General features: G+C 45.1%; 2 protein-coding genes across 6 annotated transcripts in view; both read right to left on the bottom strand.

The window, feature by feature from the left end:
- The window catches only part of Usf1 (upstream transcription factor 1), a 6,039-nt gene extending 5,674 nt beyond the window's left edge, over nt 1-365 (bottom strand). For 2 of the 4 annotated variants that reach the window (XM_013030663.1, XM_013030662.1), the window contains exon 1: nt 185-365. The gene's annotated coding sequence lies outside the window, so the exon portion shown is untranslated. The remainder of the gene's footprint in view (nt 1-184) is intronic. The other 2 variants (XM_013030661.1, XM_013030664.1) reach the window with 2 other exon arrangements.
- A 2,092-nt stretch (nt 366-2,457) lies between these two features.
- The window catches only part of Arhgap30 (Rho GTPase activating protein 30), a 22,162-nt gene continuing 4,331 nt past the window's right edge, over nt 2,458-20,288 (bottom strand). Inside the window, exons 2-12 of one of the 2 annotated variants that reach the window (XM_013030684.1) lie at nt 15,748-15,850; nt 12,000-12,144; nt 9,350-9,432; nt 9,081-9,188; nt 8,109-8,236; nt 7,227-7,401; nt 7,044-7,147; nt 6,891-6,968; nt 5,765-6,157; nt 4,332-4,597; nt 2,458-4,237 (exon numbers count right to left, since the gene is read on the bottom strand). In XM_013030684.1, the coding sequence (XP_012886138.1) occupies nt 2,636-4,237; nt 4,332-4,597; nt 5,765-6,157; nt 6,891-6,968; nt 7,044-7,147; nt 7,227-7,401; nt 8,109-8,236; nt 9,081-9,188; nt 9,350-9,432; nt 12,000-12,144; nt 15,748-15,850 (3,185 nt within the window). In that variant the 3' untranslated portion in view covers nt 2,458-2,635. Of the gene's footprint in view, nt 4,238-4,331; nt 4,598-5,764; nt 6,158-6,890; nt 6,969-7,043; nt 7,148-7,226; nt 7,402-8,108; nt 8,237-9,080; nt 9,189-9,349; nt 9,433-11,999; nt 12,145-15,692; nt 15,851-20,288 lie in introns of both variants that reach the window. The other variant, XM_013030685.1, reaches the window with a different exon arrangement.

Genomic DNA, 20,288 nt, shown 5'->3' with positions numbered 1-20,288 from the left:
AGCCCCGGCTCCCCGGGCGAGGGCGGCCCACAAAGCGGGCCAGGCACTCCCCCATCCCCAAAACAAAGGCTTCCTCCCCGCCACCCCCTGGAATGCCCTAGCCCGAAAAGCTGGGACAGAACCCAAACTGCTGCGCCTGGAGGGTTCAGTGTGTGTCCAGACTCCTATCGGGTCCGACACTCACCCGTCAAGGCGGCTTCAGCTACCGATTTGTCCCGACTGCGTTCTCCCTCTTCGGACCGGAGAATCGCCATAGACAGCTGCTCATGCGCACTTGCAGACGGGGGCCATGTTGGTGAGGGGCGGAAGTGCCCTCGACTGGACCCGCCTACTCCTGCTGTCTGAGCTGCCCCACTTCCGCTCGCTCCATCTTGATCCGGGCTGAAAGACTACTAGGGTACAAACGAGGTCCTGGAGGTTAATACTCAAGTTTTAGCTAGAACAGGAAGGGGGCGGGGTGGGGGGGGAGGGAGACCGACGTCTTCTTCCATATTGTGTTGGGACGAGCCTTTTGGTTATAGAAAAAGGGACTAAGAGAAACCAACAGATCAAAGGAGGAACGGGGGCGGGGCGGGAGAGACAGGGGCGCCATCTTTAAGAAGGGCCCTTGGAAGCCATCTTGGATCAGGGCATCGTCTTGAAAGGTTTCAAACTAAGGATACATTATAACACGAGTAGATCTGGGCGTGTTTCTTTGTTATTAGCATTGGCGGTCACTCACCCTAGAGCTTCCCTAGGCGAACTTTTTGCTCGAAGGCTCTTGATTAACATTCATTTAGGATTTTTTTTTTTGCCACTCCTGGTACTTGAACTCCGGGCCTGAGCACTGTCCCTGAGCTTCTTTTGCTCAAGGCTAGCACTCTACCATGTGAGCCACAGTGCCACTTCTGGCTTTTTCTGTGAATGTGGTACTGAGCAATCGAACCCAATAGCTTCATGCATGCTAGGCAAGCACTCTACCACCAAGCCACCTTCCCAGCTCTAGGATCTACTCTTAATGGGTTTGGAGTCATATAGAATTGTAAGAATTCAGACTCCATGGTCATTCAAACCCTGATCTCAGCCCCACTTCTTTTTTTTTTTTTTAATTAGCATACATTAGCTTATAAGGGGTGAATTCGTTTATGAACATTTTCAGATTTTTGGCAAGCATTTTTACCTAATTGAGCCTTTGTTTTCTCATCTGTAAAGGGCGATATTACCAACTTTACTGAATTTTTATGGGGATTAAATACAATCAAGGACAATTTTTATGCACATGGGAACCTATCACAAGTGAGCATTATGCAAATGTAAGTTTTTCTTCCCCATTTCCTGACCACTATGAACCCAGCTCTAATTTCTAGCCACAGGTCACCATGACAACAACTGAGGAAAAACACCCAAACAAGAAGAAAGAAAAACAAAACACTATCACTCAAGAAGTTAATAAAAAGACCCCACACTACTTAAATGTAAAAATACAACTTTTATTCTGACACATCCACCTTTACTAGGGTGAGACATATGATCCCAGCCTGTATGGATAAGCAGTGCCTCAACCTGAGTGAGGTCATTTCCCTTTCTAAAATGGAAGGAAGTTATTTCAGAGGAAAAAGGAAAGGCCAAGAGAGATTTTAAAAAGGACCTCTTCTACAAGGTGCTTGAAGGCAAGGGTGGGACCAGCCCCTTCAACAAGCACCAGGGCTGCAATGAGCTGTGTTTCTCCTAATCTAGAGCTAAGATGGTCAGAGGCGTGCAAGGGGTCTAAAAACAGAACAGGGGTGTCAAATTCTGTAAGTATGTAATGGAAAGCTCTGTTATGGTCCTGTGTTTCCCACTTCTATCATGGGCTTCTATGAAGAGAGGGCCTCAGAAGAGGGCAGGCGCTTGACTGGAATTCCCCCTCCATTATTCATTATGAGAAGCCTCTTAAGTTTTCTGCCTACCCTAAGTTCCCTTTGACCACAATTTATGGGCACAAGAGCTTACTGGCTTTCTTGGGAATGTCCTTTAAGAGATAAGTGCTTCTGCCTGAGACAAGCTCAGATGGACCCACCCAGGCAGTGACTCCTATAGTCAAAAAAAAAAAAAAAAAATGCCGGCCACTGGTGGCTCATGCTCGTAATCTTAGCTATTCAGGAAGATGAGATCTGAAGATCGAGATTCCAAGCCAGCCCAGGCAGGAAAGTCAGTGAGACTCTTATCTCCAATTAACTACCAGAAAGCTAGAAGTAGGGCTGTGGCTCAGATGGTAGAGTGCTCGCCTTGAGCTAAAGAGCTCAGGGACAGCACCCAAGCCCAGAGTTCAAGCCCCACGACCGACAAAAAAAATAAAGTGGGCTGGGAATGTGGCTTAGCGGTAGAGTGCTTGCTTTGCATGCATGAAGCCTGGGTTCAATTCCTCAGTATCACATAAACACAAAAAGCCAGAAGTGCCACTGTGGCTCAAGTGGTAGAGTGCTAGCCTTGAGCAAAAGAAGCTCAGAGACAGTGCCCAGGCCCAAAGTCAAAGCCCCAGGACTGGCAAAAAAAAAAAAAGTAACAGGGAGTAGGGGCTCACTGCAATTGCTCAGGTTGCAGAAGACCACTAGTTGGGGACCCCAGAGATTCACCATAACTTACTGGTACCTTTTGCCCAATATTTTGATCTTAATCACAGTTCCTCACCTTTCCCCACATTAGCCTGTGTTTCAAATGCATATGACCGGCGCTGGGGGGACAAAAGGGAGGCTGGGGGCTGGGGTTCTCTAGGGGGTAAACTAAGCCTACTCCGGGATCCAGACTCTTCCGTACTTTCAGGTGAGAGTTCCAGACAGCTAAGAGGCAGAGGAGAATGGTCAGAGATCAGACTACAGGGGGTAGTTCTGGGGATAAGGTTATAGTTCCCACCCCCAGCACAGGTCTGGGTCCTCCGAACTCCCTGAGCCTCAGTCTTCTGGCGGTCCCGGGCCAGTGCCACAGCAGCATCAAAAGAGAGACTGCCTCCATTCCTCCAAGCCCTGGAACTCCGAGCTCTTTCCCCAAGAGTTCCATCAAGCCGGCCAGGTCTTGGACATGGGTTTGCAGGTGCCACGTGGATCTTACTACTCATTAGGCTGGGCATCTTGGCAAACTGTGGTTTAGGGGGCACTACAGGCACAGAGCGGACCTGTTGGACCTGAACCAAGGTAGAAGCCAGGCGCATGCTCACACCACCAGCTAAACTAAAGGGACAGGGAAACAGGTCACAGCACTGAGGAATGGGTTGTCCAGGCTGCATCTCCTCTGGCTGTAGGACTGCCTGTTCCATCTCAGAAGAATGTGCATTGACCTCTTTGGTACTATCAACCTCCAAGTACTCTGTACCAGGCCCTTCAGAGAGGGCTTTCTCTCGTAAATTGTCACCTCCAGCCCTTAGATATCCTTCAGATCCATCCCCACTTTCTCTTTTCTGACTGACCTCCACTTCTCTTTCAGCTGCTGCTTCTGGGCTTCTGCTGTCTTCACCATGTCCTTGGTCATTGCTTACCTTGTGGTTCCCACTCCCCTTTTGTCCTTGGATCTCATCCTTCCTGCCTCCCTCAGCCTCTTGCTTGTCAATAACTTCCCAACTCTCTTCAGCAACTAGATATTCCTGGACACCATACTCTTGATCCCTTCCAGCTTCCACTGGTACATCCTGTCCTTCTTGCTTGTCCTCTTCTCTCTCACTCCCCCTCTCCTTCTCCTTATCTGTATCCTGTTCTCTTCTTGGCTCCTCTGTACCCTTAGCCTTCTCTATACTTCCAACCTCCCGATCTTTAGACTTCTCTTCTGTGACTTCTATCTCTTCCCTACTCCCTTCATCTAAACCAACCATCAGCTCTTGGCTTCCTCCAGCCTCCTCTCCTTCCTCATCAGCCCTTCCATCTTCCATCTCAGTCTCTGGAATTCCCTCAGTTTTTTCCCTGTTGTCCAGTCTGCTTCCAGGCTCAGCCTCCTTATCCTCCCCACCCTCCCAGAATGCCCATTCTTCTTCAGATTGTCCTGGAGCTCGTCCTTCATAACCTGCTGCCTCTTCCTCCAGACTCCCTGTGCCCTTCCAGATAGGAGGTTTGGGCTCCAGAAGGGGACTTAGGTCATCATAGGCACTCAAGAAAACTTCCTCTCCATTTTCCTCCTCTACATCAGGCCTTGGGCCCACAGAGTCCAAGGAACAACAGCTGGGAGCTAGGACATATGGTGCATCATCCAGAGACAGGTCATCCAAGGGGGGCTCCACAGAGAACTCCTCCACCTGTGGATGCAACATTGTGGTTCAGGACCAGGTAGCCCCCCCCCTACTTTCTGGATTCCACACCACCCTCAAACCCAGCATAGCAACTTCTTACCTGAGATGCAACTCCCAGGAGCTCCTCTAGGTAGCCCATCCCAGAGTCTTCCTCCCCAGGGGAGAAGGATGCTCCTGCTGCTCCTGCCTCGGCCACCTTCCCATCCTCTGCCCCCACCCACTCAGGCTCTGAGGTGCTCAAGTCCTCTAGGAAGGAGAAGGAATCCTGCACCTCCTGGGACAAGGAGTCCTCCAGGGCAGGAGTCAGGTCCCCTGGGCCTGGGTCAGCCACAGGACCTGGGGCTGGTCTCGCCTCTGATTTCTCATCTGTTGAGAAAAAAGTAGTCCCAGGAATACAAAAGTCAAAGCCAGCAATTGTCTTCCCACGCAGATCTTCTTAGCATTGATATGATAATGGCCCAATGTTCTCAACATAGATACTCCACAGGGCTCATTTTCTCATAACAATATCCTTAACCACTGGCTTATCGCTACATATATTGAGTATTGGCCAAGAGCCATTTTCCAATGGATTTTCTTATTTTATCTACAAAATATATTGTATTGAGTATTGTCCTCATTTTACATACAGTGTAATTGAGGATTATAGAGATAGCCTGTTAATAGCTGCCACAGCCAAAATTTGAACCCAAGTCTAGTTAAGTCTATAGCTCATGTTGTTACCCTCTACTATATGTTTCCTCAGGACTTCTTGTCAGTAACACTTTGGGAACAGGAATCGGAGGGAAATATCAGATCCTAGTTCCATTTCTTTCTACCTAAATTGATAGCAAATTACTTAACCTGTCTTAGACTCTACTGCTGTAATATAAGTATTACAACAGTACCTATGCCATAAGATTATGAGAAAAGGGGCTGGGAAGTGGCTCAGTGCTAGAGCGCTTGCCTTGCATGCCTGAGGCCCTGGGTTCAATTCCTCAGCACCACATAAACAAAAAGAAAAAAGCCAGAAGTGGGGCTGTGGCTCAAGTGGTAGAGTGCTAGCCTTGAGCTGAAGAGCTGAGGGACAGCACCCAGGCCCAGAGATCAGGCCCCACGACTGGACTCCCCCCAAAAAAACAAAACAAAACAAAAGATTATGAGAAAATATGTGCCCTTGGCACACAGTAAGCCTTCAGTAAATGTTAGCTGTGAGTATTAATGTTACAAAAATTATTATCATCATCTATAAGATAGTTCCATACTGCCCTGAGTGAGTCCCTGTTGTAAACATCTGACACAGACCCCTATATTGGGGACATCAGTGAGATGAAGGCTGTTAAAGATCCTTCTGTCTGTGGCTTTCACACAACCTGATAATATTACTAGATTCAGCAACCCTAAGTCCAGGGAAGAAGCTGAATCCCATATACCCTAATCTACCCTAAATCCTAAGGGCTGAAGCCTATGACTCTCCCAAGTTCTACCTCAGCATCAAAACTTCAGCCTAAAACTAGCTCCTTTTCTAGTTCTGGACAATTCCTGTGTCCTTACCTGGCGGGCCAGGACCAAGGCCAGGACCAGGGCCAGGACCAGAAGCAGGGTTTGGCCGGGGCTGTAGGGCAGGACACTCAAGGCCACGAGTGAGCCTGGCCAAGGAAACGTTAGAGATGATGTTTGGAGGCACGCTGAGGATAGAGGTTATGTGTGATGGGAGGTTGATATTGTAAGGTTCTGAGATGTGGACACCAGCACAGCGCTCTGCACGGCTGCCGCCTCCAGCTTGGGTGGCTGATCGCCCAGCTTGGGGTGTGCCTGGCTCAGAGTTCTTGCCACCTAACACTTCCACTGGTTCACCCTCAACTGCTTCCATAGAATCATTTTCCAAGCTCTTGGATAGCAATGGGTCAGACTGGGGACAACTGGAGTCTACCAGCCCCTCTGGCTCTGTGGAAGAGAGAAAGAAGGCCAGGTAGTCAATAGCCTCAGGTACAAGGGACCTAGATGCCTCCGGGAGCCTTCAGAGAATGTTTTCTGATTTCTTGGCCTCAGAGACAGACAATCTGGGAGATACCATGCCCAACTTCTCTTAGCCACTACTCAAACCTTCCACCCAGCCAACAGGTATGCATAACCCCATTCCTGCCTGCAGATACACTCAGTTGTTATCACTACCATATACATACACTCCACACAGTCTCCTCATATACACTTGTGAAGATTAAATATAAAAAAATAAAGCCGGGCGCTGGTGGCTCACACCTGTAATACTAGCTGCTCAGGAGGCTGAGATCTGAGGATTGCGGTTCAAAGCCAACATGGGCAGGAAAGCCCGTGAGACTCTTGTCTCCAATAAACCACTAGAAAACTGGAAGTGGTGCTATAGCTCAAGTGGTAGAGTGCTCACCTTGAGCTGAAGAACTGAGGGACAGTGCCCAGGCCCAGAGTTCAAGCCCCACAACTGACAAAATAAATAAATAAATAAACACTCACGAGCACACACATAAAATACACAATAGACCCATCGTTGTAAACTATTAATGTGGCTGACATATAACAGGTATTCTTTAAATATTTTTGAAATAACTGAACACACACACATGCAATAGTTATTGACACACACAGCCTATGCTATGGCTTTCACAGCACACATGTGAACAGGAGTACACATCATACTCACCATCACTGGTTCCAGTTACAGCACTCAATGAGTCCATGCTTTTGGCTGGCCGCAGAGTCCCTTTATTGGATTTGTCCTCTGTAAGATAGGGATGTGTGTAGATCCAGTGTCTTGCACCCCTTTGGCAGAATTCCCCCATGTCTCAAGACTTACCCCTATCCTCAGCCCCTCGTGGAAGTTTACGCTTTGTCTCATGGCCAGAGCGACCCAAATTGAAGATAGATCTCCACTTTCTAACCTTTAAAGATCCCTTCCTCCTGCAAATGATGGAGAAATAATTGATAATGAGAGTCTGGTGGTCAGCACAGAAAAACAAGACCCTAGAAGAGATCTTACTTGTGTTCTGCAATCTCAATGATAGTGTGGTATGGACGGATCTGTGGGGGCCCATCACCAGCCTGCAGAACACTAGGCAGGGAGTAGGGTAGAGACCTGGGCATGAGATCCTCAGGGCTACCTGACATTCGGGCCCCTGGAAGAGACTGCCATCCACTCTCTACTTCTCCATCACCTAGAAACAGAAAAGGAACTGAATAGCCAAGAATAGAGCCAAGAGAGGACATCAGGTACCAAACCCTTCATCCTTTCTCACCAACTACCAGGCACAGTAGTTGTTATACCTAGTATATATTCAGAAGTACATGGAGATAGTCTCTCACTGTCCAGTTCCTCAAGAGGTGTTCTCATGAACAAAGAGGACCAGCAGATCCCAAGACTTTGGCCTGGTGGGCTGGGTTATGATTCAGAAGTCAAGCTATGCCCTGGGCTGACAGCAGAAGGGTTCTGCACTCAAGTCCTGGCTGCATTATTATCTATCCAAAGCCCCCTTTTTTGTCAGTTATGGGGCTTGATTCAGAGCCTGTGTGCTGTCCCTGAGCTTTTTCACTCAAGGATAGTGCTCTGCCACATTGGGCCACAGCAGCACTTCTGGTTTTCTGGTGGTTAACTGGAGCTAAGAGCCTCACGAACTTTCCTGCCCAGGGTGGCTTCCAACCCTTATCCTCAGATCTTAGCCTCTGATTACTTAGCCTAGGATTACAGACAGGCGTGAGCCACCAGCACTTGGCTTTCCAGAGCCCACCCTTTCTACATGATCATTACCAATATCTCTCTATGGCACTGTTTTCCCATCGAAAAACCAAACTAGTTAATCATTGAGGCTCTCTTTAACTCTGACGTGATTCCCCAGAGTGATTTGTGGGTAGCAAGGATACTGACCAGAGAGGGCAGCACCTCCAAAGAGCTGGTCCACATGGGTGAGGACGAACTCGACGACAATGGACTGCACACGCACCTCCATGAAGGCTGCTGTCCCATTGAAGCCTGAAGCTTCTATGTCCTTAGACCTGTGGAGATATACAGTTATTCTCCCCCCAAGTCCCATCACACTTTTCAATCTAAACTATTCCTACAATATTTCCATTCTCCCCCTCTCGGGTCTTTAACTCCATCTCTATCTTTTAAGTCATAGGTGTGACGAGTTTCAAAGGCCATGTCCTGCTGGGCGCTGTCAGTAATCTTAATTACTTAAGGGACTGAGCTCTGAGGATCCTGGCTCAAAACCAACCAAGGCAGAAAATCCCATGAGACTTTTATCTCCAGTTAGCCAGAAAAAAGCTAGAAGTGAAAGTGTGACTCAAGTAGAAGAGTGCCAGCCTTGAGCCAAAAAAGCTAAGGGACAGGGCATAGGCCCTGAGTTCAAGCCCCAGCAGCAGTACAAAAAAGAAAAAAAAACTACTTCCTCTAGGAAGCCTTCTTAGACATATTCCTCAGGAATAATCTCTGCTTTATTTGCATACGTCCTTACACTGTGATACTGGGCAGACTATGAGAGTAGTTCACATCATAGCGCTTTGTTCAAGTGTGACATACAGTCAGGTTCTCCACTAGATTGTAAGACATTTATTTGCTCAACAAATATTTGGCAGGGACCTACCAGGTCTGATCCCTAAGCTCAGCTACAATGTAGGAAAACACAAAGGCTTTGTCCTCAGGGACTTAGAGAAGACTCGAATGTGTGATCCCCATCCCACTCAATGGGAATTCTGAACCTTCTTTACTCACTGAGTTTCACAAGACTCCTCTACACCCCTCTCCAGTGTCCCCACACAGCCACACCCATCTTGGTACATCTTGCTACAGTGAGATTAGGCTAATCTCTCCCTGCCCACTGCTCATGCACACACCCACCTCAGCAGGTTGGGGGCCCATACAATGGCCAAGTTGCGGGCATGCATGTTGGTCTGGGCACTGAATGAGGCCATGTACACCAAATGTCGCATAAGGAATTCCAGAGTTCTGCAGAAAGAAGGGCACAATTGCACAGGAAACACCTGGGGCTAAGGTCAGGCTAAGACCTGGTGGCTCACAGGGGGACAAGCATAGCTCTAGTAGAGAGTGATTGGCCAGTAGGCTGGGATGAGATGGGGTTTCTGAAGTATAGGAAGAGCCCTGCTTACCTGTAGTTTGGAACAGGGAGTTCTCGAAGCACCTCCAGGATCTTGACTAAGCGTTCAGGCTCTAACTGCACTGCCACAGCCTCCTGATTGTAGACGGGTACAGAGTCAGTAACAGGATTCACTCCACCCTCCCTATCCTCAGAACTCCAAACTAAACCCTTAGGAATAATCTTCGTTGTACTCTACACTGCCTCCACCTGGATCTTCAGGGCATAGTAGAGAGCTCATATGTTGATACATGTTTGTAATCCTAGGAGGCAAAGCCAGAAGGATTTGAATTCAGGGCTTCATATAAAAACTCTTTTAAATAAATAAATAAATTTGATTTAGAAAAGGGGTCTTGGGCTGGAAAGTTGTCTGAGTGGTAGAGTACTTGCCTCACATGCACGAAGACCTGGGTTCAAGTTCTCAGCACCACAAACTCAGAAAAAAGCCAGAAGTGGCACTGTGGCTCAAGTGGTAGGGTGCTAGTCTTGAGCTGAAGAGCTGAGGGACAGCGTCCAGGCCCAGAGTTCAAGCCCCATGACACACAAAAAGGGGAGGAGGTCCTGGGGAATGTAGCTTAGTTGTAGGATGCTTGTTTAGTATGTGCAAAGCCCTGAGTTCAATCCTTAGAACTGACCAAAAGAGAGAGAGAGGAAGAAAAGAAAGAAAAAAAGAAAGAGAGAAAGAAAGAAAGGAAGAAAGAAAGAAGAACAAGAACAAGAAGTTGTAGTTGTTTAAAACTTGAAGCCCATAAAGCAGCTGAATCTTGATTATACCACTTAATAGTTTTGTGACCTTTGGAGATTTAATGTCATTCCCTACTTCAATGTCCTCATTTGGTACAGCTCTAGTGAAAGGATACCTCAGAGGTCCATCCTGCAGCTGTCCCAAAGACCCCAGACTTGCTTTAAGGTATTCAGGAAGGCCTACATCTTCCCAGGCTAGCCTTCATGAACTTGAGAGGGGTGCTGCTGCTGTTCAAATTCTCTAAATAGTATTGTGCTCAATAAAATATCTTCAAAAAAAAAAAAAAAACAGGCGCTGGTGGCTCATGCCTGTAATTCTAGCTACTCAAGAAGCTGAGATCTAAGGATCACGTTTCAAAGCCAGCCCAGGCAGGAAAGTTCAGGAGACTCTCATCTCTAACTAATCACCAGAAAACCAGAAGTGGCACTGTGGCTCAAATGGTAGAGTGCTAGACTTGAGCTGAAGTGCACAGGGATAGCGCCCAAGCCCAGAGTTCAAGCCCCATTGACCACCCCCAAAAAAGAGAGGGGGGAGGACTGGGAATGTGGTTTAGTGGTAGAGTGCTTGCCCAGTGTGCATGAAGCCCTGGGTTCAATTCCTCAGTACCACATAAACAAAAAAAAAAGGCAGATGTGGCACTGTATCTCAAGTGGCAGAGTGCTAGCCTTGAACTCAGAAAGGCTCGGGCACAGTGCCCAGGCCCTCAGTTCAAGCCCCAGGACTGGCAAAAGAAAAAAGAAGAAAGAAAAAAACAAGCAAGCAAGAAAGGAAAGACAAGGTTTTGCTATGTTGCCCAGACCAGTTACAAACTCCTGGATTTGAACAATCTTTCAGCCTCCCAAGTAGCTGGAACCTATTTTTAAGGTGTTACTTATAGAGAAAGCAAAGGAAGGGGTGACATTGTCCAAAAAAGAAAAAAGAAAGAAGAAAAGAAATGTGCTCATTACCTGACATAAAATGGTAATCCTTCTGCACAACACTTTAATAATAACAATAAAAAATTATATTTAAAAGAATAAGAATACATTTTTTTGGTTAGTTGTGTGGCCTGAACTCAAGGCTAGTGCTCTACCACTTGAGCCACAGCACCACCTCTGGCTTTTTCTGCTTATGTGGTGCTAAGGAATCAAACCCAGGGCCTCGTGCATGCAAGCCAAGCACTCCACCACTCAGCCACCTTCCCAGCCCCTAAAAGTACAATTTTAAAGAAGCATTACTCACTTCAGGATACAATTTTTGTCCTGTGTTTTATCATGCAAAAGATGTCTGACATACAATTATAGTTAATGGGGAGGCACCCTAGAAAAACTAGCAACTGGGGCTGGGAAGGTGGCTCAGTGGTAGAGCGCTTGCCTTGCATGCATGAGGCCCTGAGTTCGATTCCTCAGAACCACATAAACAGAAAAAAAAAAAAAAAACAGAAGTGGCACTGTGGCTCAAGTGCAGAGTGCTAGCCTTAAGCTGAAGAGTGCCCAAGCCCAGAGTTCAAGCCCTACAACTAACAAAAGAAGGAAGGAAGGAAGGAGAGAGAAAGAAAAGAAAGAAAGAAAGACTAGCAATTTTCAAAAAGTATAGGGAAGCAATTTCTTAAGTGTAAGGAAGCTCTGGTCTAGGTACTTTCCAAAGCTGTCCAGCTCTGACAATCTGGCCTTTCCCTCCCCAAGTCTTTCCAGCACACTGTATGCTTTCTGTAGGCCTGAGGAATAGAACCCAGACAAAGCAGAATGAAGAAATGAGGGGCGGGGTGGGGTAGGGTCACAGAGTTTCAGAGGAGAAGGGATCTTTCCCTCAGTAAGGCATTACTATAGCCCCACTTTTTTAGGATCCCTGGGATTCCAACTGCCCTGTGACATGCCTGGATGTCCAACAGGAGTGGCTGTCCCTGAGCCCCGACTTCCACCCCTCTTTCTCAACTCACAGCAAATTTGTCATAGAGTCGGTAAGTGAGCAGGGGATCTGGTAGTTCTCTGAAATAGGCCTTGCACAAGGAGGAGACGCAATGAATGTCCTGGAGGAATACATCCCGCCGCAGGTCTGGCTTCCGCTCTGTCTCAAATTCCTGCCTGGGGAGGTGCAGAGTGGTCAGAAGTGGTAGGGGTCAAAGGAATTATGAGGAGCAGTGGGAGCTGTAGAGATGAACTTCACACAGGGCTATTGATCAACATGTGTGAAACTGAAGTACATGCATGCATACATATACATACACACAAACATGTGCATACATATATAAATATATGTATATGTGCTTAGACATGATAGCAAGAACACAAGCAAGAAAAAAATAGATAAATTGAACATCCAACTAACCTTGAACAAAAAAGCCAAGCAAGAATGTGAGACTCTGGGTTTAAGTCCTAGTACTGACATGAGTGTGCGAGCCCTCACATCTACACACACACACCACAGTGAAGACACACACAGAATGAGAGAAAATATTTACCAATCATATGTTTGATTAGGGTCTATTATTCAAGACATAGAATTTTTCTTGTAACTTAACATTAAAAATAAATACAAAAAACAAAACCAAAAAGAAACACCAGGCTGGGTATAAACCTATAAACCCAGCACTTTGGAAGCCAAGATTGAAGAATTGTGGGTTTGAGACCAGCCTGGGCTATATAATGAGACTCTGTCCCAAAAATTCAAAAACAATTTTTTATCCAATGGGTAAAGGATTAAATGGGCATTTATCAAAAGGAGAAATACAAATAAGCTTATTAGCCCAGGAAAAGATATTCCACATCATTAGCTCCTAGGAAGACAAAAGTATAAATCACAATGAAATACAGGCTCATTAGCTACTAGAGAATACAAATACAAATCACAATGAGGTCTCAGTTCACACCCACAAGGATGGCTATAAATCAAAAAAATACAGTAACAACCATTGGCAGGGATGTGGAGAAACTGGAAATTTTCTGTCAGCTGACTCAGACATAAATAACACACAGCTGTTATCAAAAACAGTTTGGCAGTTACTTAGAAAGTTCAGCAAGAAGTTACCACGTGATCCAGCTTTTCTACTCAGTGGTATATACTCCAAAGAACTGAAAATAAATGTTCACAAAAACTTGTGCATGTTTATTGAGGAATTATTCATAATAGCAAAGTAGTGGAAACAACCCAAGTAGCCATCAACTAATGAATGTGTAAATACAATGTGATGTAGTTATACAATGAGATAGTATTCAGCCAGAGAAAAATGAAATGAGGGCTGGGAGCATGGCTCAAGTAGTAGCACATCTGCCTAGAAAGTGTGAGTCAGTTCGAACCCCAGTATCTCGAGAGGAAGGAAGAAAGGGAGGGAAGGAAGGAAACAGGGAGGAGAAAAACAGAAAGGGATTGAAGGAGGGAGGGAAAGGAGGTATGAGGGAGAGAAGGAAATGCTGATACTTGTTACATCTTAGGACTGGGGTGTTGCTCAAGTGCTAGAGCACCTGCCTAGCAAGCCTGAGATTCAGTCCAATCTGCAGACTGCAACAACAACAAAAAAAAAACTCAACAAACATGAACCTTTAGAAAAATCTTCTAAGTGAAGTGCTAGATATACAAATACACATATTGTATCATGTCTATGAAATCTTGAAAATAGACAAGTCCATAGAAACCAGAAGTTGAATTAGTTGTTTCCCAGGACTAGAAGGGAAATGAATGGAAAGTTTTTGTTAATGGGTTCAGGGTTTCTTTTGGAGATACTGAAATATTTTGGAATTTGATAGTGGTGATTATACAATATTGTGTATATTTAAAAATCCACTGACTTGTACTTTTTCTTTCTCCAGTACTGAGGTTTGAACTCAAGACCTTGCATTTGCCAAGCAGTTGCCCCAATCCTTTTTTTGCCTTAGGTATTTATTTTTATTTTTATTTTTTGGGGTCCAGTCGTGGGGTCTGAACTCTGGGCCTGGGTGCTGTCCCTCAGCTTTTCAGCTCAAGGCTAGCTCTCTACCACTTGAGCCACAGCGCCACTTCCGGCTTTTTTCTTTTTGCTTATGTGGTGCTAAGGAATTGAACCCAGGGCCTCATGTATGCAAGGCAAGCACTCTACCACTGAGCCACCTTCCCAGCCCTGCCTTAGGTATTTTTTGAAAAGTGTCTCCATTTTGTTCCTTGATCCTCCTGCTTAAGCTTTCTTTTTTTCTTTTTTCTTTTTTTTTTTTTGTTGTTGTCAGTCATGGGACTTGAACTCTGAGCTTGGGTGCTGTCCCTGTGTTCTTCAGCTCAAGGCGAGTGCTCCACTGCTTGAGCCACAGCACCACTTCGAGTTTTCTAGTGGTTTATTGGCGATAAGATTCTCAGACTTTCCTGTCTGGGCTGGCTTGGAACCTCGATCCTCAGATCGATCCTCCTGAGTAGCTAGGATTATAGATGTGAGCCACCGCCCGGCCTTAGGCTTATTATGATGCTGAAATTGTAGGCATGCATGGCAATGCTCAGTCTTTATTGACTGAGATGAGTGTCTTACAAACAAATTTTTGCTCAAGCTGGCTTCAAACCATTATCTTCCCAATCTCAAATAAATAGGATTACAGGAATAAGCTACTATGTCTGGCTTGACTTGTCATTTTTTTCTTAGTTTTTGTTTGTTTGTTGTTATGTGCTGGTACTGGGGCTGGAGCTCAGGACCCAGATGCCATCTCTGTTTATGCCCTCAAAGCTGGTACTCTACAACTAGAACAACAGCTCCACTTCCAGCTTTTGGGGGAGGGGGGGTGGGTATGGGGAGTAGTTAATTGAAGATACAAATCTTAGGGACTTTCCTGCCTGGGCTAACTTTGAACCATAATCCTCAGATATTGGTTTCCTGAGTAGCTAGGACTATATGCATAAGCTGACGTTACCCAGCTGTTTTGTTTAGTTTATTTTGTTTGTTGGAGGTATTGATTTTGACTCAGGCCTTGAACTTACACAGTTTGCTTGCTCAGCTGGCATTCTACCACTTGAACCATGCCCCCAATCCTGCTTTTTACTGATTATTTTGTCAATGGAGTCATAAACATATCTGTCCAAGCTAGTTTTGAACCTTGATCCTCCAGATCTCAGCCTCCTGAGTAACAAGGATTACAGGATGTGACTTACAGGCTCCTAGCTTGACTTTATATTTTTAAATTTAATTTAATTAAGTTTTTTTTTTTTTTTGCCAGTCATAGCACTCTACAACTTGAGCTACAACTTCACTTCTGGCTTTTTGTGGCTAATTGGAGATAAGAGTTTCTCAGAGTTTTCTGCTCTGGCTGGTTTCGAACAGCACTCCTCAGATCTAAGCCTTCTGAGTACCTAGGATGATGAACATGAGCCATCAGTGCCTGGCTTTGACTTATGTATTTTTAAATGATGAGCTTTAGGGCTAGATCAAGTGGTAGAATTCTTACCTAGCAAGTGCAAGGCCCTGAGTTCAAACCCCACTATCATCAAATAAATGGTGATTATGTGTATATGGGAGTGGTTTATGTGGTTCTCCGAGCTGGAGGAGTAGGGCCAGTGATCTCTCCCTTGCTTGAGGAGACATTACCACCCCTCCCTACCCCTCCCTAGAACAATACCTAGCATCTCTGCTTCCTTCTCCCCCTTCTCCTCCCTCTTATCTGTTCTCCCCAGCATCTCTTACCATGGCTCTCTGGCTCCCTGATCTCCATGCCACAGAGCTTTCCACTCTGACTCACCGGAGCTTCTGGATGTTAGAGGAGACCCCTGAGAGGCGGTATATCCCATCCACTACTCCATATTCCTCCACAAACTCTGCACAGCTCCTTAGAACCTGAGGCACTGAGAACAGACATAGGCAGAAAAAAAGGAAATCAGCAAGTTTGAAAGGCTAGACGCTATACAGGGTCTGAGGAATAGAAGGACCATGGAAGGGGGTTCAGGGAAATTGAGGGTGAAGCTTATGGAATAAAGCTTGTCAGCAAGGTCATCAACTCCAACCTGTCAATCTCTGCATAGCATCTCTTACCCCTTGGTCCTAGAGCATGGGCATAAACCCCTGCAGTGCTTCTTTACATTGCCCATTCCTTCCAGTTCTGTACTTTTAGAACTGAAGTTTGTCTCCTGTAATTACTAGTTGCTACTCCAGAATTTTAAAGGGGACAGCAATCTGAGGAAGCAAAGTCAAGGACTGGTCCTCAAAGTACATTTATGGAACTAAGACTCTACATAAGATGAAAGAATATTAGTTTTCCCAAATAAAATGGACCAGGCTGAAGGGAATTATTTTGAGGCATCTCCTCCATAAATAAGAAAGCTTGTGGCTATTTATTCTAAAATAGGAAAGTACAAGACATAGTGGCCAACCTTCAAATGGATCAATTCAGAGGACAAAGATGTGTGTGTCCAGCCCTGCACTAACTGCTTTAAGCATGTGCTATTATGTAGTTTTGTAAATTAAATCTTCTAGTCTCCATTTTACAGAAAAAACTAAGACTCAAGGAAGAAAGAGCTAAGACATTCATGCCTATAATCTTAGCTACTTGGGAGGCTGATATCTAGAGATCACAGTTCAAAGCCAGTCAGGGCAAGAAAGTCCTTGAGATGCTTGTCTCCAAATAACCACAAAAAGAAAGCTGGAAGTGGAGTTGTGGCTCAAGTGGCAGAGCATTAGCCTTGAGCACAAAAACGTCAGGAACAGTGCTCAGATCTTGAGTTAAAGCCCTAGGACCAGCACCAAAAAAGAGGAGGGGCTGGGAATGTGGCTTAGTGTTAGGCTGCTTGCCTTGCATGCATGAAGCCCTGGGTTTGATTCCTCAGTACCACATAATAAGAAAAAGCCAGAAGTGGTGCTGTGGCTCAAGTGGTAGAGTGCTAGCTTTAATCAAAAGAAGTTCAGGGACACTGCCCAAGCCCTGAGTTCAAGCCCCAGGACTGGCAGAGAGAGAGAGACAGAGACAGAGAGACAGACAGAGAAACAGAGAAAGACAGACAGAGACAGACAGAGAGACAGAGACAGACAGAGAGACAGAGACAGAGAGGAAAAGGAGGGGGAGGGAAGGGGGAGGGGGGGAATTATGCTCAGCAATACATAGCTAGAGCCAGGATTCAAATCCAAGAGAGAGAAAAAAATCGCCAGGCTCCAATGCCTCACGCCTGTAATCCTAGCTACTCAGGAGGCAGCGATCTGAGGATCAAGATTCAAAGCCAGCCATTCAAAGCCAGCCGTGGCAGGAAACTGTGAGACTCTTATCTCCAATAAACCACTAGAAAACCGGAAGTGGCGCTGAGGCTCAAGTGGTAGAGGGCTCATCTTGAGTTGAAGAGCTGAGGGACAGCGCCCAAGTCCAGAGTTCTAGCCCTACAACCAACAAAAAAAAAAGAAAAAGAAAAGAGAGAAAAAAAATCTGTTCTCTCTACTGACCCTTCCTGTAAGTTCCTTAAGACAAGATCAAAATGTGCTTCATCTTTGTGTTCCTCATTTCTGACATAGTGTCAGATATGATAGATTCCAAAACCATATGTGGAATCACAGCTCCTAAAGGCCACGCGTAGTTATCTTTCTGAATCACTTCCTGCTTTAAATATTTTCTTACACAATACACACCTAGCCCCACCCTACCCAAATATGCATTGCTTCCTTTGCAGATAACGAATAAAACAGAAACTCTAAGCCAAGCCCCGGTGACCCACGTCTGTAATTCTAGTTACTTAAGAGGCTGAGATCCCAGTTCAAAACTAGCCCAGGCAAGAAAGTCCATGAGATGCTTATCTCCAATCAACCCCCCAAAAATGTAAAGTGGAGGTGTGGCTCAAGTAGTAGAGTGCCAGCCTTGAGCAGAAAAGCTAAGGGACTGTGCTCAGGTTCTGTTCTCAAGTTCTAGCAAAAAATAAACAAACCCTCCTTACATATCAATCTGATATATAAGAACTAGGTCTAGCTGCCATGCAATTCTCAGTAAATTCCTTGATAAGTCCTACACTCCAACCTTCTGCTAGTCCATGAGCAAGCCTTGGTACCATCAGCTAATACTGTCAGTCAGATATGTTTTGTCCCTCAAACAACTGTATTTGATTAGAGATGTGGTTCAAGTGATAGTTTATCAATAGTGAGCAAGCAAGCCAAGCAAGAACTCAGGGCCTTGAGTTCAAACTCTGGTACTGGCGGTGGTGATGGGGGAGAGGGGAGAAGATGGACAGATGGACATAATTTCATTTCTGTTTTGTTTTGTTTTTGAGAGTCTTGCTATATAGCACAAGTTATCCTAGAACTAAATATATAGGTCAACCTGGTTTACCTCCTACCTTACCTCCCAAGTGATGGGATTACAGCTATGCTTTATCAAGCCCAGCAACGTTAGCTCTTAAGAGTAGATTAAATCTGTGTGAGGGGGAGAGAGTGAGAGAAGGGGTGACACTGTCCAAAAAGAAATGTATTCATCACCTGGCTTATGTAACTGTAACTCCTCTGTATATCACCTTTATAATAACAATAAAAAGTTTCAGAAGAGGGTGGAAATGAGGCTCAGTGGTAGAGTGCTTGCCTAGCATGCATGAAGCCCTGGGTTCAATTCTTCACTATCACATACACAAAAAAAAAAAACCCTGAAGTGGTACTGTGGCTCAAGTGGTAGAGTCCTAGCCTTGAGCAAAAGAAGCTTAGGGACAGCCCTGAATTCAAGCCCCAGAACTGGAAAAAAAAATTTTGAAAGAAATTTTTAACAATACATAAAATCTTGTGGGACTGAATGGCTGTGAGAAGCAAGGCTACACCTGGCTTCTTTGTACACAATCATTTCCCTTTTCAGATTTCTAATGTGATTTTGCCAGAAGGCCCTTGCAAAGACACTAGAACTGTGCTATTTGGACTCTCCATCCACCAGAACTGTGAGCCAAATAGACTTCTTTACATTGTAAATTATTCAGTCCAGGTATTTTGCTATAGATGGACTAAGAGGCAGACATCTGTAGCTCATGCCTATAATCCTAGCTGCTCAGGAGACTAAGGTCTGAGGATCTGGGTTTGAAGCCAGCTGGCCAGTAAAGTCTGTGAGACTCTTATTTCCAATTAATCACCAAAAAACCAAATAGAGCTATTGTTCAAGTGGTAGAGGGCTAGTCGAGCAAACAAAAGCTTAGAGACAGCAGCACCCAGCCCCTGATTTCAAGACCCAGGATCGGCACCCAAATAAATAAATAAAATAAAATAAAAATGGACTAAGACACTTGTTATTCTCTTGTGTGAAAATGCCCTGCCCTCTGACTCTGCCTGGTAGACTCCTATACATTCCTCAAAAGACATCTCAAATATCACCTCCTCTTTGGGCACAGTGGTACATGCCTATCGTCCTAGCAACTTTGTAGGCTGAGTAACAGATTCCTTTGAGCCCAGGAATTTAGGACTTGGTAGGACAACATAATGAGACAAAACATCAAACAATACAAAATATCTCAAAGAAAACAAAACATCATCTTTAATTCTGAGTCCTTTGCTTATATCTGTAGTACAGTTCCCACAGTCCTTTAGTCTGTTTTATAGCACTTAATATATACTTTGTTCTAATTAGTTTCTTTAGTACCTACACCTCTTGACAATTGGTAGCACCCTCTCAGCAATTAGCACAGAGATGAAATAGACCAGGTACTCAATAAATGTTTGTTAAAAGATTTAGTGAATTAAGCCAGTTGCTTGTGGCTCACGCCTGTAATCCTAGTTACTTAGTTTGCTAAGACCTGGAGGGTAGAGGTTTGAAGCCAGTCCAAGCAGAAAAGTCTATAAGATTCCATCTCCAAAATAACCAGAAAAAAAGCCAGGTTAGGAGGTGTGGATCAAATTGTAGAATGCCAGCTGAGTGAGCAAGCAAGGAAGATGTATAAGAGGAGAAAAATAAATTTAAAAATCCTGGCACTGGTAGCTCACGCCTGTAATCCTAGCTACTTGGGACACTAAGATCTGAGGATTATGGTTCTAGCAGGAAAGTCTGTGAGATTCTAATCTCCAATTAATCACAGAAAAAGCTGGAAGTGGGGCTGAGGATCAAGTGGCAGAGCACTAGCCTGGAGCAAAAAAGGCTTAGGGACAGCACCCAGGCTCAGAGTTCAAGCCCCAGGACCAGAAAAAAAAAAAAGAAAAAAGAAAATGAATTCATTGATCAGTTCTTATGAACCACTGACATCCTTGGAAATTTGGTAAAGAATATTGCCTAGTACAAAGTATTTTAGTTCTTATTAACTGGGACTCACCAGAGAAATCCCTCCCATGTGTCAATATCAAAAAAAA

The sequence above is a fragment of the Dipodomys ordii genome, unplaced genomic scaffold (assembly GCF_000151885.1).
Source record: "Dipodomys ordii isolate 6190 unplaced genomic scaffold, Dord_2.0 Scaffold131, whole genome shotgun sequence".
Lineage (NCBI taxonomy): Eukaryota > Metazoa > Chordata > Mammalia > Rodentia > Heteromyidae > Dipodomys > Dipodomys ordii.
The sequence above is the reverse complement of the archived record's forward strand: the minus strand, read 5'-3'. Positions and strand labels throughout refer to the sequence as shown.